At 40.9% G+C, this 16,887-nt stretch overlaps 1 protein-coding gene across 1 annotated transcript; it reads left to right on the forward strand.

The window, feature by feature from the left end:
* The first annotated feature begins 4,047 nt into the window (after positions 1–4,047).
* LOC132344700 (zinc finger protein 280B-like) lies at positions 4,048–14,981 on the forward strand. Its single transcript, XM_059884342.1, has 2 exons — positions 4,048–4,173; positions 13,174–14,981. The coding sequence occupies exon 2, from the start codon at positions 13,245–13,247 to the stop codon at positions 14,874–14,876; it is 1,632 nt and encodes a 543-aa protein (XP_059740325.1). The 5' UTR covers positions 4,048–4,173; positions 13,174–13,244; the 3' UTR covers positions 14,877–14,981.
* The last annotated feature ends 1,906 nt before the right edge of the window (positions 14,982–16,887 follow it).

The following is a 16,887-nucleotide window of genomic DNA, read 5'->3' on the forward strand; positions in this document are numbered from 1 at the left end:
CCTCTGTAATTCACTACTGCTTCTAAGTCACTTCAGTCGTGTTTGACTCTGTGCAACCCCATAGGTCGCACAGCCCACCAGGTTCCCCCATCCCTGGGAACACTGGAGTGGGTTGCCATTTCCTTCTCCAATGCATGAAAGAGAAAAGTGAAAGTGAAGTCGCTCAGTCATGTCAGATTCTTAGGGATCCCATGGAGTGCAGCCTACCAGGCTCCTCTGTCCATGGGGTTTTCCAGGCAAGAGTACTGGAGTGGGGTGCCATTACCTTCTCCATCTGTAACTCACAAGCTTCTTTAATATTGTGGTTTAGGCTCCTCCTACTCCTGCTTCTGAACCTGAATAACTTACTGGTCCTGAGAGAAATTGTTATGGGAAAAATAAAATATTTAAGCTGAATGATATTGAAAACAGAAAATTTTTGAGATGGAGATAAAGCAGTTTCATGTGTTAATGTGCATTACATTTGAAAAGAAGAAAGGTTGGCAAAACAATGATCTAAGTCAGTGCTATTCCCAGAAGTTTCTGCAGCAATAGAAAACTTTTAAATAATTGTTACATGTATGCCCTAATAAGGACAACAAGCTTTTCACATACATAAATGCGTATGTTTCTCTTCTCTGAGGTTACCTGTTTATATCCTTTATCTGAATTTTCAGATGGAGTGTTCATCTGGTAGGATTTTTTTTTTTTTGGCTTTGCTGTGAGGATTAAGGGATTTAGATCTTCAACCAGGGATGGAATCTCTGCCCCCTGCAGTGGAAGCACAAAGCCCTAACAACCAGATCACTAGGGAATTCTCAATGAATATGTTTTCTATGTCCTTGTCTAATATGCCACTTTGGAGATGTTAAAATGTAGCTAGTGTGACTGAGGTATTAAATCTTTGTGTGTGTTCAGCAGCTTCAGTCCTGTCTGACTCTTTGTGACCTCATCAGTGTAGCCTGCCAGGCTCCTCTCTCCATGGGATTACCCAGGCAATAATACGGGCAGGGGTCGCCATTTCCCTTTCCAGGGGATCTTCCTGAACCTGGGTGTCTTTTACATCTCCTGCATTGGCAGGCAAGTTCTTTACCACTAGCACCACCTGGGAAACCTCTTAAATCTTTACTTTACTTTAATTAAATTAATTTAAAATGAAAAGATACGGCTAGAAGAACCAGATCTTCCTTATAAATGAGTTTCAATTAATTTGTATACTCAGGAACTTGTGTTTCTCTTAGATATTTTCCTCAAGATGAGAGTCCATGCCCCTCCCCAAGTGTAGGCTGGGTTTAGTGACTTGTTTCTAAAGAACAGAATATGTCAGAGGGAAGGAGATAACTTTATAGCAGAGGAACTAGTGGTAAGTCATATTGATAGTATGAATCCTTGATGGGAAGTGATAAGAAAGATATTTTGCCTTGGAGGTATAGTTCTAAAAATATATAAACCCCAGTGCAACCAGGAGAAACATATCAAACCCATATTGAGAGTCATTGTGCAAAATGCCTGTCCCTGAAGGACTCCTGAGAATTGTCAAAAGTCATGTAAAGCAAGGAAAGTTTAGGAAACTGCTATAGACCAGAGTAAACTAAGGGAGGTATCTGTAGCTTTTGGCTATATATCCTCATGCAGTTCAGTATCCTGTATGGGAATATGAAACTGGAAAAGAACATTTTTGGAAAAGCTGGTAAAATTTGCATAAAACCTGGAACTTAGTTAAAGGTACCCTACTGAAAGATGCTGGAATAATTGTGAGGCTTAATGGAGGTCATTTCACAGATATATATTTTAGACATTGCAAGTATTTTGTCTACATCACACCCTCTTCATTTTGACTTCACTGGAATGGAAATCTAAAGTATGGTACACTTAACTGAATTGAAATCTTCAAATACAAAGGATCAATAATATTTATATTGTGTGATCTGACCATATGCAATCATGAGAAATTGACAAAGAAACATCTTTTAAAATGCCATTCATTTGGGAAATATCACTAACTACATTAATCCATAATATATATCTCCATGGAATTTTCAGGCAAGACTACTGGAGCAGATTGCCATTATTTTCTCCAGGGGAATCTTCCTGACCCAGGATCGAACCCAGGCCTCTTGTGTCTCCTGCATTGGCTGGAAAGTTCTTTCCCAGTTGAGGTACCAGGGAAGCCCATACAATATATAATCTTTGTCTTAAGAAGAGAATATTAGGATATACTTGAAGTGAATGATAATGAACAAACTATGCAGCAAAAATTGTGAGACACAGTTAAAGTTGTATGGAGAAACGATGGAAACAGTGACAGACTTTATTTTCCTGGGGTCCAAAATGATTGTGGGTGGTGACTGCAGCCACAGAATTAAAAGATATTTGCTCCTTGGAAGAAAAGCTATGACAAACCTGGAGAGCATATTAAAACACAGAGACATTACTTTGCTGACAAAGTCCATCTGGTCACAGCTATGGTTTTTCCAGCAGTCATGTATGGATGTGACAGTTGGATCATAAAGAAGGCTGAGTGCCAAAGAATTGATGCTCTTGATCTGTGGTGTTGGCGAAGACTCTTGAGAGTCCCTTGGACAGCAAGATTCAGCAGTCAATCGTAAAGGAAATCAACTCTGAATATTCACTGGAAGGACTGATGCTGAAGCTGAAGATCCAATAGTTTGGCCACCTGATGTGAAAAGCCAACTCATTGGAAAAGACCTTGATGCTGGGAAAGACTGAGGGCAGGAAGAAGTGGGCAGCAAAGGATGAGATGGTTGGATAGTATCACCAACTAAATGGACATGAGTCTGAGCAAACTCCAGGAGATAGTGAAGGACAGCGAAGCCTGGTGTGCTGCGTGCAGTGCATGGGGTTGCAAAGAGTCCTACATGATTGACAGACTGAACAACAACAACAACAAATTAAAGTAAACTTATAGCATTACATATAAGAGAAATGAGAGTTACAAATAACTATCTCAAAAAGTTGTAAAGATGCGCAACAGAACAAACTTATAGCGATAAGAAGGAATGCAATTAATAAAGAATGAAAAATGAATATAATAGAGAAGAAAATATTGTAACAAAACCAAGACTTTATTCCCCCATATGACTACTAGGAGACTTCCAGCAGAACAGAGCATTTTAAAAAGACTCTGTAAAGGGCCCAAAAAGAACTATTTTAGGCTTTGCGAATATGATCTTTGACGATTGATCAAGTTTTCAGTCATAGACAATAACCAAAGGAACTGGCAAGTCCCTGTTTCAACTTTAAGGACACCAAAAATTGAACTTCACACAATTTTCACGTCAGAAAATAATATGCTTTCGGTTTTCCTCAGCCATTAAAAAGTGTAGGCTCTAAAATTAAAAAAAAAAGAAAAAGAAAAAGAAGTAAAGCTCATTCTCAGCTCACTAGGCTGCTGCTAAGTCGCTTCAGTCCCGTCTGACTCTGTGCGACCCCATAGACAGCAGCCCACTAGGCTCCTCTGTCCCTGGCATTCTCCAGGCAGGAATACTGGAGTGGGTTGCCCTTCCCTTCTCCAATGCATGAAAGTGAAAAGTGAAAGTGAAATCGCTCAGTCGTGCCCGACTCTTAGCGACCGCATGCGCTGCAGCCTACCAGGCTCCTCCGTCCATGGGATTTTCCAGGCAAGAGTACTGGAGTGGGTTGCCGTTGTCTTCTCGGCTCAGCTCACTCTAGCTGTGCAAAATCGGGGGCAGGCTGCCCTGCATTGAGCAAAATGGAATTCCAAGAGAAGGGGCTTCAAGATCCAGGTGTACGGTCAAGGTCAAGTTTCTTAAGCAAGGGGCAGGTCACCCCTGAGGGCTGTGAGTGCTAGACACCATCATTGAAGTCCCCTGGTAGACTCGGAGGTCGTTCTCAGCCCTGTGCCCTGGCGACTGTGCAATCTATTTTCTTTTTTCCCCTTTGGTGAGCTGCGCAATCTTGACAGACCCAAGACACTTCAGATTCAGGTTCAGCCTGACTACGCCCCCAGCAGTTGCCTCCAGAGGGGGCCACCGCGCGCGCATGCGCGGAACTCGGCCTAGCGGCCAATCCGATTGCAGGCGTCAACACCTGGCAACCAATCGTCCTTGGCAGCGGACACGCCGGCAGTTGAAGCGGCGTCCCAGGCCTGAGGAGGCATTGTTCCCTCGGGCCTGCCTCCTCAGACTTAACCCAGGGACTGTTTAGGTGCAGGTGAGCTGCCGGCAGTTCTGGCATCGCCGCCCACGGGGACCGGTAAGGACTGGGGCCTGGTGCGGCCAAAGCAGTGCCGGAGTGCCCAGCGAAGGGTTTCTCAGATCCCCAATCTGGCGGGGCCTTGCTCGGCGGGACGGCCTCTGAGGGCCAAGGGAGCTTGAGGCCGGGCCTACAGGCCTCAGGCCCCTTTCGCCCTCTCCCCTCTCTAGTCTGGGTGGGAGCAGCTCTCCAGCAGCCTTCCTGTCCTAGGGGTGGGACAAGCCAGCTCGCGGAAAGGGCCTGTCATGCCCCCAGCCCCCGCCCCTCCCAGGTCTCCTGTGGAACTTAATATATTTAAACACACACACATATACAAATCTTCACGCGGGTTTATGACTCGGGCCCAACCCGGTTCTGCAACCAGACACAGTCAGGCGGGCACAGCAAAAAAAAAAAAAAAATAATAATCAATCTAGTGGCCTCTCCACTGCCGCGGCGCTTTGGTCGTTTTCCTGTTTGCTCTGCCTCTCCTCGGACTCCAGGGCTGCCCCTGTCCCTGGGGGCCCCGAGATTCAGGCCTTTGGTTCGGAAAGGTGGCAGATGAGGTATTTGTTTGTTTGTTTGTTTGTTTGTTACTGAGAGAAGGGAGGTGGGAGGAAGAAGCTCAGGGAAGAGGAGTTCAATCACTTGCTCTGGTTGAGTGTGAGACACCTGGTCAGCATCTGTAGGGTAGGACCAGGTAGGGCCTGGGGGATAGAATGTTTCAGGAAGAGGTGACTCACCCTGACTTTCCCTCTGCCCGACCCCAGGATGTGACCTTCTCCTGCCTGGGAAGGGCACTCAGGTTTTCAATGTGCCCCTGAGGTAAGGTGACAGACATTTTTACAATAAGGAACAAAGTTGTGTCTTTCTTGCCTTCCGTTTTTCTCCTTTCATTCATGGGCTGACATGTTGCTGTGGAGAGAGAGTTCTCCTGGGGATTAGCTGACCCTGATTGCGGGTGGTGACTTCAGGGCAATCATGGTTTCAGGTCACTCTGAAGCTCTCTGAGTTGAAACATTAAAAGCAGGCAGGGAGGCTACTGGCTTGCTTTCTCCTGCATTCTTGAAAGAAAAAAAAAGTAAGAGCACCATGGGTTTTAAGCTGTGTAGAGCTGACTCCTACCACTTGGTGAGGCTAAAATGGGGCAATGCACATATCCTAAGGTTTTAGCTACAAAAGCAAAGTAATGAAGGTATGGGAGTTCCCTTGTGGCCTGGAGATTAGGATTCTTGGCTTTCACTGCAGTGGTCTGGATTTAACTTCTGGTCAGGGAACTGGGACCCCACAAGCCAAGCAGCACGGCCAAATGAATAAAGTGGTTCATTCAAAGAAAATGTGTTGTGATTTAACATGTTTACATGGGATTACTTGCTCATTTTTGCACCTGTAAGAGCTTTATTTCATTAAGTAATTGAACTCCACTGGATGGGGGTGGGGGAGCATCTGAGTTCATTTCATGCCAGTAAACAAGATGATAGGTAGCTTTATGCCCAGAAACTTGTGCCTACAGCTCTGTTGCATAGTTATCTATTGCTGGTACAGCTTTGAACTTGACAGCATGTTTGGTTTTGGTCACAACATGTGGCTTCATAGGATATTAGTTCCCCAACCAGGGATCGAACACAGGATCCTGGCAGTGAGAGGGCTGAGTCCTAATCAAACCACTGGACTGCCAGGCAACTCCTGTTTTTAGGTGTTTTGGTTTGTTTTGTGTTTTTTAAGTTTTACCATATTTATAGGAGAACTCTTCTGTGTGTAAGTATGATGTGAATGATATTATACCTCGAACTGTTTGTGTTGTACATATTATCTCAAAATTGAATAGTTTGAAAAAACTTACACTTGATATCTATTGGTCTAGAATCCAGTTGGGTAGTTTAGCCTCAGGGTCCCTCCTGAGGTGGTAGTCAAGCTTTTATCTGGTTTGGCAACCTCTGAAAACTTGGCTTATTGAATGTAAGTTCTCTTACTTGGCTGTACTCATGAGGCCTCAGTTCCTCCTTCTGTGGGCCTCTCCAAGGGGCTGCTCGTGTGGAGGCTGCTGTCTTTTCCCAGAATGAGTGATTCAGGAAAGAACTTGCATCCATGATAAAGTGCAGTCTTTTTCAGACGTTACACATCTTCACTTCTGTATTTGCTTAGTCTCACAGGTCAACCCTGTGATAGTTTGAGAGAGAACTACATAGGGGTGGGAATATCAGGACATGTGATTCACAGGGTCATCTTGAAGGCTGGTGACCATACCCATTAATCCACCATGACAGCCTTTCTCCATATGATCTCAGTCTTGTTACTGTGAGCAAATTATTTGGCTTGTGTTCACTTCTTGTGTGCTGCTGCTTCTGCTGCTAAGTCACTTCAGTCATGTCTGACTCTGTGCAATCCCATAGACAGCAGCCCACCAGGCTCCTCCGTCCATGGGATTTTCCAGGCAAGAGTACTGGTGTGGGTTGCCATTTTCTACTCAATTCTTGTTTATTCAGTGATATCCTAGCAAGTCTCTTCTTTGTCCTGGATTAAGTTTTCTGTTTCTCTGGACGGTTCCCATCAGCAAACAGACTGACTATAATGTCACCTCTCATTAAAAATTTGTCTTTTGTGACACATCCTGCTTCTGCTTTTTTTTATTTTATGTTTTCTTATTATGGACTTCTGCAGAGTTGTTTGTAGAATTTTTTATCTCCATTTCTCTCATTTTCCTTTAAATCCACTCTTGTCAAGGTCACCAGTGAATTCCAAATGTTTAACTCAGTGATCAATTTTTATTTTTTTTTATTTTTAAAAATTTTTATTATTATTATTATTATTTTAAATTTACAATATTGTATTGGTTTTGCCATATCAACATGAACCCATCATGGGTGTACACGTATTCCCCATCCTGAACCCTCCTCCCACCTCCCACCCCATACCATTCCTCTGGGTCATCCCAGTGCAGCAGCCCCAAGCCTCCTGTATCCTGCATTCAACCTGGACTGGTGATTCATTTCGAATATGATATTATACATGTTTTAATGCCATTCTCCCAAATCATTCTCCCCTCCCTCTCCCACACAGTCCAAAACACTATACATCTGTGTCTCTTTTGCTGTCTTGCATACAGTGTTGTTGTTACATCATTCTAAATTCCATATATATGTGTTAGTATACTGTATTGGTGTTTTTCTTTCTGGCTTACTTCAGTCTTTATAATAGGCTCCAGTTTAATTCACCTCATTAGAACTGATTCAAATGTATTCTTTTAAATGGCTGAGTAATACTCCATTGTTTATACGTACCATGGCTTTCTGATTCATTCATCTGCTGATGGTCATCTAGGCTGCTTCCATGTCCTGGCTATTAGAAACAGTGCTGCGATGAACATTGGGGTACACATGTCTCTTTCAATTCTGGTTTCCTCAGTGTGTGTGCCCAGCAGTGGGATAACTGGGTTGTATGGCAGTTCTATTTCCAGGTGTTTTTTTTTCTTATTTTTTTTAAGGAATCTCCACACTGTTCTCCATAGTGGCTGTATTAATTTGCATTCCCATCAATAGTGTAGGAGGGTTCCCTTTTCTCCACACCCTCTCCAGCATGTATTGCTTGTAGACTTTTGAATTGCAGTCATTCTGACTGGCATAACATGGTACCTCATTGTGGATTTTGATTTGCATTTCTCTGATAATGAGTGATTGTTGAGCATTTTTTCATGTGTTTGTTAGCCATCTGTATGTCTTCTTTGGAGAAATGTATATTTAGTTCTTTGGCCCATTTTTTGATTGGGATGTTTATTTTTCTGGAATTGAGCTGCAGGAGTTGCTTGTATATTTTTGAGATTAGCTGTTTGTCAGTTTCTTCATGTGCTATTATTTTCTCCCATTCTGAAGGCTGCCTTTTCACCTTGCTTATAGTTTCCTTTGTTGTGCTGAAGCTTTTAAGTTTAATTAGGTCCCATTTGTTTATTTTTGCTTTGACTTCCAATATTCTGGGATGTGGGTCATAGAGAATCCTGCTGTGATGTATGTCAGCGAGTGTTTTGCCTATGTTCTCCTCTAGGAGTTTTATAATTTCTGGTCTTATGTTTAGATCTTTAATCCATTTTGAGTTTATTTTTGTGTATGGTGTTAAAAAGTGTTCTGCTACTGCTGCTAAGTCACTTCAGTCATGTCCGACTCTGTGCGACCCCATAGACGGCAGCCCACCAAGCTCCACAGGCCCTGGGATTCTCCAGGCAAGAACACTGGAGTTGGTTGCCATTTTCTTCTCCAGTGCATGAAAGTGAAAAGTGAAAGTGAAATCACTCAGTCATGGCTGACCCTTAGCGACCCCATGAACTGCAGCCTTCCAGGCTCCTCTGTCCATGGTATTTTCCAGGCAAGAGTACTGGAGTCAGGTGCCATTGCCTTCTCCAAAAAGTGTTCTGCTTTCATTCTTTTACAAGTGATTGACAAGTTTTCCAGCACCACTTGTTAAAGAGATCGTCTTTTCTCCATTGTATATTCTTGCCTCCTTTGTCAAAGATAAGGTGTCCATAGGTGTGTGGGTTTACCTCTGGGCTTTCTGTTTTTTTTTCCATTGATCTATATTTCTGTCTCTGTGCCAGTACCATATTGTCTTGATGATTGTGGCTTTGTAGTAGAGCCTGAGGTTGTTATTTTATTTAATATATTGGCAGCCTTTATTAGAGCAGTTCATTTCCTCCTCCCTGGGAAAAAAAAAAATGTTTCATTTGGATTATAGAATGCTTGTCTTTCCTGCTTCTCTTCTATGTACAGTTCTTCCAGATACAATGTGTGACCTTTGTGTCTGGCTTTATTCAGATGCCATGTTTTCTTTTCAAATATTTATTTATCTAGCTATGTGGCATGTGGGATCTTAGTTCCTAGCCCAGGGATGGAACCTGTGCAGAGTCTTAAACACTGGATCTCCAGGAAAGTCCCCTAGTTTGTGTATTTTCAAGATTCATCCATTTCTTGGCTGTATAGCAGCACATTTTTTTTTATGGCTGAATATGGTATAACAATATGGTATGTGGCTTACCTGTAGTCCATTGTGAGCATATACCACCATTTATTTATCCATTCATCAACTAATGGATAATATTTGGATGGTGTATTCTTTGTGGCTATTGTGAATAATGTTGCTGTGAACACTGTTTTTGCATGGACTCAACATTTTCATTTTTTATGGATATATACAAAAGAGTGAAATTTCTGGATCATATGGCTACTCTATATTAATTTTTGAGGTACTGACAAACCACTTTTCCAAAGTGATTGTACTATTTTACAGCAATTACATCAACAATATATGAAGATTCCTTTTCTCCACATCCTCTGCAGCACTTGTTATTATTCCTCTTTTTGATTACAGCCAACCTAATGGTAGGAGAAGGCAATGGCACCCCACTCCAGTACTCTTGCCTGGAAAATCCCATGGATGGAGTAGCCTGGTGGGCTACAGTCCATGGGGTCACTAAGAGTCAGACATGGCTGAGCGACTTCACTTTCACTTTTCACTTTCATGCATTGGAGAAGGAAATGACAACCCACTCAAGTGTTCTTACCTGGAGAATCCCAGGGACAGGGGAGCCTGGTGGGCTGCCGTCTATGGGGTCGCACAGAGTCAGACAGGACTGAGGCGACTTAGCAGCAGCAGCAACCTAATAGGTGTGAAGTAGTATCTCACTGAGACTGATTTACATTTTGTTACGGGCTTCCTTGGTGGCTCAGAAGGTAAGATGTCTGCCTGCAATGCAGGAGACCTGGGTTCGATTCCTGGGTTGGGAAGATCCTCTGGAGAAGGAAATGACAATCCACTCCAGCATTCTTGCCTGGAAAATCCCATGGATGGAGGAGCGTTATAGGCTACCATCCATGGGGTCGCAAAGAGTCGGACATGACTGAGTGACTTCACTTTCTTTCACTTTCAATCATGTTAAGCAGTATTTTTTGTGATTGTTGGCCATTTGCATATCATATTTGGTGAAAAGTCCATTCAAATTATTTTCCTGGTTGTTAGATTTTTTTTTTAATTGTTGTAAAAAACCCAAACATCTAACTTAAATTTTTACCATTTTAACCATTTTTACGTGCTAAGTATTTCACACAATTTCATCAGCCTTTTTGGAGAAAGAAATGGCAGCCCACTCCAGTATTCTTGCCTGGAGAATCCCATCGACAAAGGAGCCTGGTGGGCTACAGTCCATGGGGACACAATGAGTCATACACGACTGAGCAACTCACACAAGTACACACACACACACACACACACACACACACACACAGAGTCACAGTGTTGTTTTGTTGTTGTTGTTGTCATTTTTTTAGCTGTTCTATGCAGCTTAAATGACAGTTTCCTGGTTGAGAATCATACCCAGCCCCTGATAGGAAAGTTTGGAGTCCTAACCTCTGAAATATCATGGAATTCCTTATCACATTGCTATGAAATAGATCTCTACACCTTTTCATCTTGCAAAATTGAAACTCTGTACCCATCACCTGTCCCATTAAACAACAACTCCTCTTTTCTTCCCTGTTTCCATGGACCCTGGACTCCATCATTCCACTTTGTTCCTTTCTATTGCTTGACTATATTAGATATTTCGTATAAGTGGAAACATACACTTTTGTCTTTTTTATGACTGGCTTATTTCCTTTGGCTTGATGTCTTAAGTGATCATGAAGTTGTAGCTTGGGGCAGAATTTCCTTTATATGGCTTAATAATGTTCCATTATATGTATGTATCACATTTGATAGATGTTTAGATGCTTCCACCTCTTAGTTGTTGTGATTAGTGCTGCTTTGAGCATGGCTATGCAAATATCTCAAGACCCCATGTTAACTTCTTTTGAATTTATATTCAGAAGTGGAATTGATGAATCATGTGGTAGTTCTATTTTTAATTTTTTGAGGAGGCTTTAGACTGTTTTCTGTAGCAGTTGCACCATTTTAAAATCTATCCATAACACACAAGGTCCAGTTTCTGTACATACTTGCCAAGAGTTTTCCTTTCCTTTCCTTCCTTTTACCTTTCCTTTCCTTCATATGTAAACACACACACATGCACGAACAATTTTTTTCATATCCTTTCCCATTACTGTTTATCACAAATTATGAATATAGTTCCTTGTGCTACACAGTAGGATCTTTTTTTATCTATTCTATATATTAACATTATAGTTTGCATCTGCTAGTCACCAGCTCCCAGTCTATGCCTCTCCCACCCTTCCTCTCTTGGTAATCACATAGTCTGCTCACTATGTCTGTGAGTCTGTTTCTGTTTCACAGATAAGTTCATTTGTGTTATAGTTTATAGTCCACATGTAAGTGATACCATATGATATTTGTCTTTCTCTTTCTGACATCCTAAGTATTATTTTTAATGCTAATGTAGAGTCAAGTGTTTACTTGACTTCATTTTCAGAACATTTGTTGCTACTGTATAGAAATGTGATTGACTTTTAAAATATTTATCTTATATTCTTCAAGCTTTTTATTAATTCTAATACCTGTGGTTTCTTTGGGATTTTCTATATATAAAAGTATGGTATCTCCAATATACTTTGACTTTTTCCTTTCCATTCTGAAGGCTGTTTTTTTGTTTGTTTGTTTGTTTTAAGCAACAACAACAATTCCTTTTTCTTACCTGATTGCTCTGGTTATAGAACTGCCAGTATAATATTGAACCAAAGTGTGGAATAGACTTCCTTATGTTGTTCCCAATCTTATAGGGAAAGCTTTCAGTGTTTCATTATTAAGTATGATTTAGCTGTGGGTCGTTTATAGGTACCCTTTGAGAAAGTTCTCTTCTGTTCTTAGTTATTAAGTGGTTTACTTTAACCCCTATTATGAAAAGGTGCTAGATTCAGGGAAATGCTTTTTCTGCAGGCAGATGTGTTTTTTGTCCTTTATTGTGTTAAAATGGCATAATGTCGATTGACTTTCATATAATGAACCAACTTTGCATACCTCCATAAATCCCACGTGATCATGGTATATAATCTTTTTTATATGTTGTTAGGTTTTGTTTGCAAGTATTTTGTTGAGGACTCTTGCATCTGTATTCATACAGAATATCCGTTGTGTGTGTGTGTGTGTGTGTGTGTGTGTGTGTGTGTGTGTTTGATGTCTCTGTCTGATATTGGTATTAGAGAAATACTGTCATGACTTTGCCTGATATGTGGGGAAGAGAAATGTGGAATGAAGGATGAAGCATTGTTGGATTTAAGTTTAGTCAGGATTAGAGGGAGAAATTTAGGATGTATAAGTGTGGCTTTGGGGGTGAGATTATCAAGAGAGTTCATTCTCAATTTTCTAGGCCTGTGTTAAGTGCTTGACATTGAATTATGCTGTTTGTTAACTGTGTATAGATACTTTATATTTGAATTTGCTACCTATTTTCTGTATTAACATTTATGAAATTAGCATGTGTGAATCAGTTGTAATGTGCATTTAAGATAACTTTTTTTCCAATTTTACTACAAAACAAGATGCCATTAAATAGCTGACGCTTTTTAAAAAGAGCTTAACCTTAAGTCTAAGAAATAAGCATGTTTGTCTTTAAGGTGCGGAAACACATTTAAAAGTTATAAATTTGCCCAAAAAGATGCAGCTGGTGTGTGATTAACTTAGAATTCCAGCTTAATCTTCTTTGACTCCAAAGTCCCTGTTTCTAAACACTGTACAATAGTGCAGTTGTAAAAATACTCGTGCTTTACATGTGATTTCTCCTAATGATCAGTGGTGGTATTCTGTTTTTTCTTTTTCTTTTTTTTTTTTTTAATTAGAAGAGATTAAAATCAACATGGAACAAAGCTATTATTCTTGAGTCATGTAGACTTGTAGTCATAGGTTATTCATCTTTCATTTAGTCTCTTTGATGCTCAGTATCTTTATTTGTAAGATAAGGGTGTTTATAACTACCATAGAGTTTTGGAGATAACCAAATAGCACATTTTTCTGTACTTAACTAATATGTAGTATATTTATACCTAGGTGGCAGTTTATTTAAAGGAAGCACTGGGACTTGTGGTCACACCCTCCAAGAACAAAAAAGTATTTAAAATATGGAACCACCATGGATGTCATGTGAAGAAGAACAAGAGCCAGAACCACAGAAAAGCGAGGGAGAAACCAAACTAGTAAATGATGAAGATGCTGAACTCATCTTGGTTGGAGTGGAACATGTACATGAGGATGATGATGTGATCTTTGTTGGGATGACCTCAAATTCAAAACCAGTCATTTCAAACATACTGAACAGAGTTACCCCAGGTTCTAGTTCAAGGAGAAATAGGTATGGTCACTTCAGGAAAGATAATGCTCAGAAATTACAGCCTGTTAGTCATGTGACTCCTACATCAGAAGCAAAGACTGTCTTGCCACTTTCTGTCTCTGAATCAAGATCAACAGATAGTCCTATTATTATTGAGCCTTTGTCCAAAGCGGATTCTAAAAATATTTCACCACAAATAATGCCTAATAGCTTTTCAGAGTTATGTTCTCCTTTGATTACCTTCACAAGTTCATTGCAGCATCCAGTAGAAACAGCAGTTTCTGCAGGAGATATGGATAAAAGTCCTCGTGTATCAAAGCGACTTTCCACTTCTGAAACAAATAGCACAAGTCCCAAAAGGCCTACACTCAGTGATGGAGTTATAGGAGAACATTCTTTAGCTTTGTCCCTTTCAGGTACTTTTCATACAGTGACTACTCAGCAAAGCACACCAGACAGTGTTCATAACTCATTAAGCCATGTTCAGAGTGGAGAACCTTGTCCAACAGCTTTTCCAAAGGACAATGTTCATTGCAAGCCTGTAAGTCCTTTAGGGGGAAATGTATTGACAAAAACTGACTTTCCAAGTGTATCAAGTCAAAATAAGTTTGCTGATCCCACAGAAGGCAATCTGATTGTGTTACTTCGTGACTTCTACTATGGACAGCATATAGGAGATGGGCAGCCAGAACCAAAAACTCACACAGCCTTTAAATGCCACAGCTGCTTGAAGGTTCTAAAAAATGTTGAGTTTATGAATCACATGAAGCACCATTTGGAACTTGAGAGGCTGAGAGGTGACAGCTGGAAATACCACACCACCTGCCAGCACTGCCACCGCCAGTTTCCTACGCCCTTCCAGCTGCAGTGTCACATTGAAAGTGTCCACACTTCCCAGGAGCCCTGCACAGTCTGTAAAATCTGTGAATTGTCCTTTGAGGCAGATCAGATTCTCTTACAGCACATGAAAGATAATCATAAGCCTGGTGAAATGCCCTATGTATGCCAGGTTTGCAGTTACAGATCATCATTCTTTGCAGATGTGGATGCACATTTCAGAGCATACCATGGTAACACTAAGAACTTACTTTGCCCCTTTTGTCTCCAAATTTTTAAAACTGAAGCACTATACATATGTCATTATAGACAGCACTGGGCAAAGCGTTTTCACCAGTGTTCCAAATGTCGGCTACAATTTTTAACTTGTAAAGAGAAAAGGGAGCACAAGACCCAGTGTCATCAAATGTTTAAGAAGCCTAAGCAGCTAGAAGGATTACCTCCTGAAACAAAAGTTGTTATTCAGGTATCACTGGAACCCCTTCAACCAGGATTGGTGGAAGTAGCATCCATTACTGTGAACGCATCTGATTCTGAACCATCACCCCCCAAATCTAAAAGTAGGAGGTCAAAAAAACCCGGTTAATTCTACTTTAAGTAAGTCTGAAGCAAGTATTTCAAAGTTATAAACTCCATTAAAAACAAAAAATTCAACTATAGCATTATTCAATAATAAATACAGAGAAACCAATGCGTAATTTATGTGTTTTTGTTTTAAATACATGAAGTATAGTTTTGTTTGAATATTGAGATGTTATTTAAAAATATGTTACCTCTTTTTCATACAGTTGTCTTAGCACTAAAAAGTATGTGTGCGTGTGTGTGTGAGAGAGAGAGAGAGAACGAGAGAGGTGGCGAAAGGAAAAGTAACAGCCTATTTTGGTATTTCATGTTATTTGTAAGTTTGAAAGCTCTGCTATACGTATAATCTGTAGAGTGTTTTAGCAACGTAATTTTCAACTGTTTTCATGCCTTGACTATCTCAATATTAACTATATAGCCAGATTGGAATGGCTTTGTTATTGTATGTTCCCTTGTGCTGCTGAACTCTCCGAAGTGCCTCTGTTGTGCTGATCTACGATAACCTGGCTCCAAAAGCCTGGTGTGGAGAAGTTGATGGAGAAGCTATGATGTGAGTTGGGACCAGACATGGGATTTAGTCAGTGGAGAGCTGTGGCTTCTTGTCCCATTGGAGGAAGAGGTATGCATTCCCTCCAGGCATGGAGCCAAGGCAGAAGGAACACTGTCTCAGAGTGTCTTTATCTAGCCCAGGGACATCTCAAGGAAGCCAACCATTTAAATGCCTGTGTTTGGTGAGAGGCCCCTGCAAGCATCAAGCAGCCCCTGTGTTATCATTGACTGCAGTTGGGGAAGCAGAGATAGTTAATAGAATGAGGCATGGTTCCTGTGGACCTCCTGTTGAGTGATCAAAAGGGGAATTTGATTCATTCCATCCCCTTTCCCATTTGGCTAGCCTTTAGTCACAGTGAAGTAGCCATATCTGTCTCAGTCACAAAAGTAAAGCAAGTTAAGATTCCCAAGTAAAAAAGCCTTGACATCCAGTTTGATTTGTACTGGACCCATAGTTTTAACTGAAAAGGATCAAACACAGGGAATCTGTTCAGTTTCTGAATTGGGCTAAATTTAGTTCTCTTACCCTTAAGCTACAATGGAGTTGTGTGAGAATAGTAAATGTAGTGGATACAGAGGGTCCAGGGTGATTAAACCCTCTATAGAACTTTTCCTTACCTTTTCCAGTTACATGTATCTTACCCTAGTTGAACATGTGAAGATTTCAGTTTTGTATCTTATCTTGCCTTGAACACGAATGTATTGCAGTTAACAGCTAATTCTTTGTGTGGGTAATTTCCCATTTTATCAAACTAATACTGATTTTCAGTCTTTCTTGACACCGTCTGATGTGCAGGAATTGTCTCATTTATTTGTGTAATTATCACGTCATAGAATTATTATCCTTCCTCTACTCTATCCAGCTATCTAGTCTGTGATTATACTTGTGGAAACCTTTTTTCTTGCGGTCTCCAAGAGCTCTTTCACAGACCTGCAGGGTACCCTCTAAATATTGGTTCCTGAACATCAGCACACTTGGCTTCCTCTGTGTGTTCCTGGAGTTGAGTCTCCTCCTGGAGTTGAATGCCATACTTTCTCCACTTCTGGCACAGTTACCTAGCAATCTCTGTGCACCATTCAAGGAAACTGGGATCCTGGCTGTATACCTATGCCAGGAGAAATCTCTCCATTTCCTCTTCCTTTCTCCTCCTCTTTGTCTCTCCCCACTATTTTTCCCCCTCCACAATTTATTTAAATGCTCTAAGCTTTCACAGAACCCTGGAAAGTGGTAATCACCAAGGTATTAGCATCCATCTCAGAACGGAAGAGGAAGGACTACAGATGACTAAACTAGAGTAAGCCTATTGTCTCCATTTTAGGTAATTTCTTGAGTGTAAATTCAAATACAAGTAGATTGTATTTATTTATTCAATGCTTCATTGATTGGTTTGCACTTTGAATATATTACTAGGCCTTTCCAGTTAATTTTCTTGGGCCAAAGCACTTTGCAAAGTGTCAGCTTAAAC

The sequence above is a fragment of the Bos taurus genome, chromosome Y, assembly GCF_002263795.3.
Source record: "Bos taurus isolate L1 Dominette 01449 registration number 42190680 breed Hereford chromosome Y, ARS-UCD2.0, whole genome shotgun sequence".
In the NCBI taxonomy this organism is placed as follows: Eukaryota; Metazoa; Chordata; class Mammalia; order Artiodactyla; family Bovidae; genus Bos; species Bos taurus.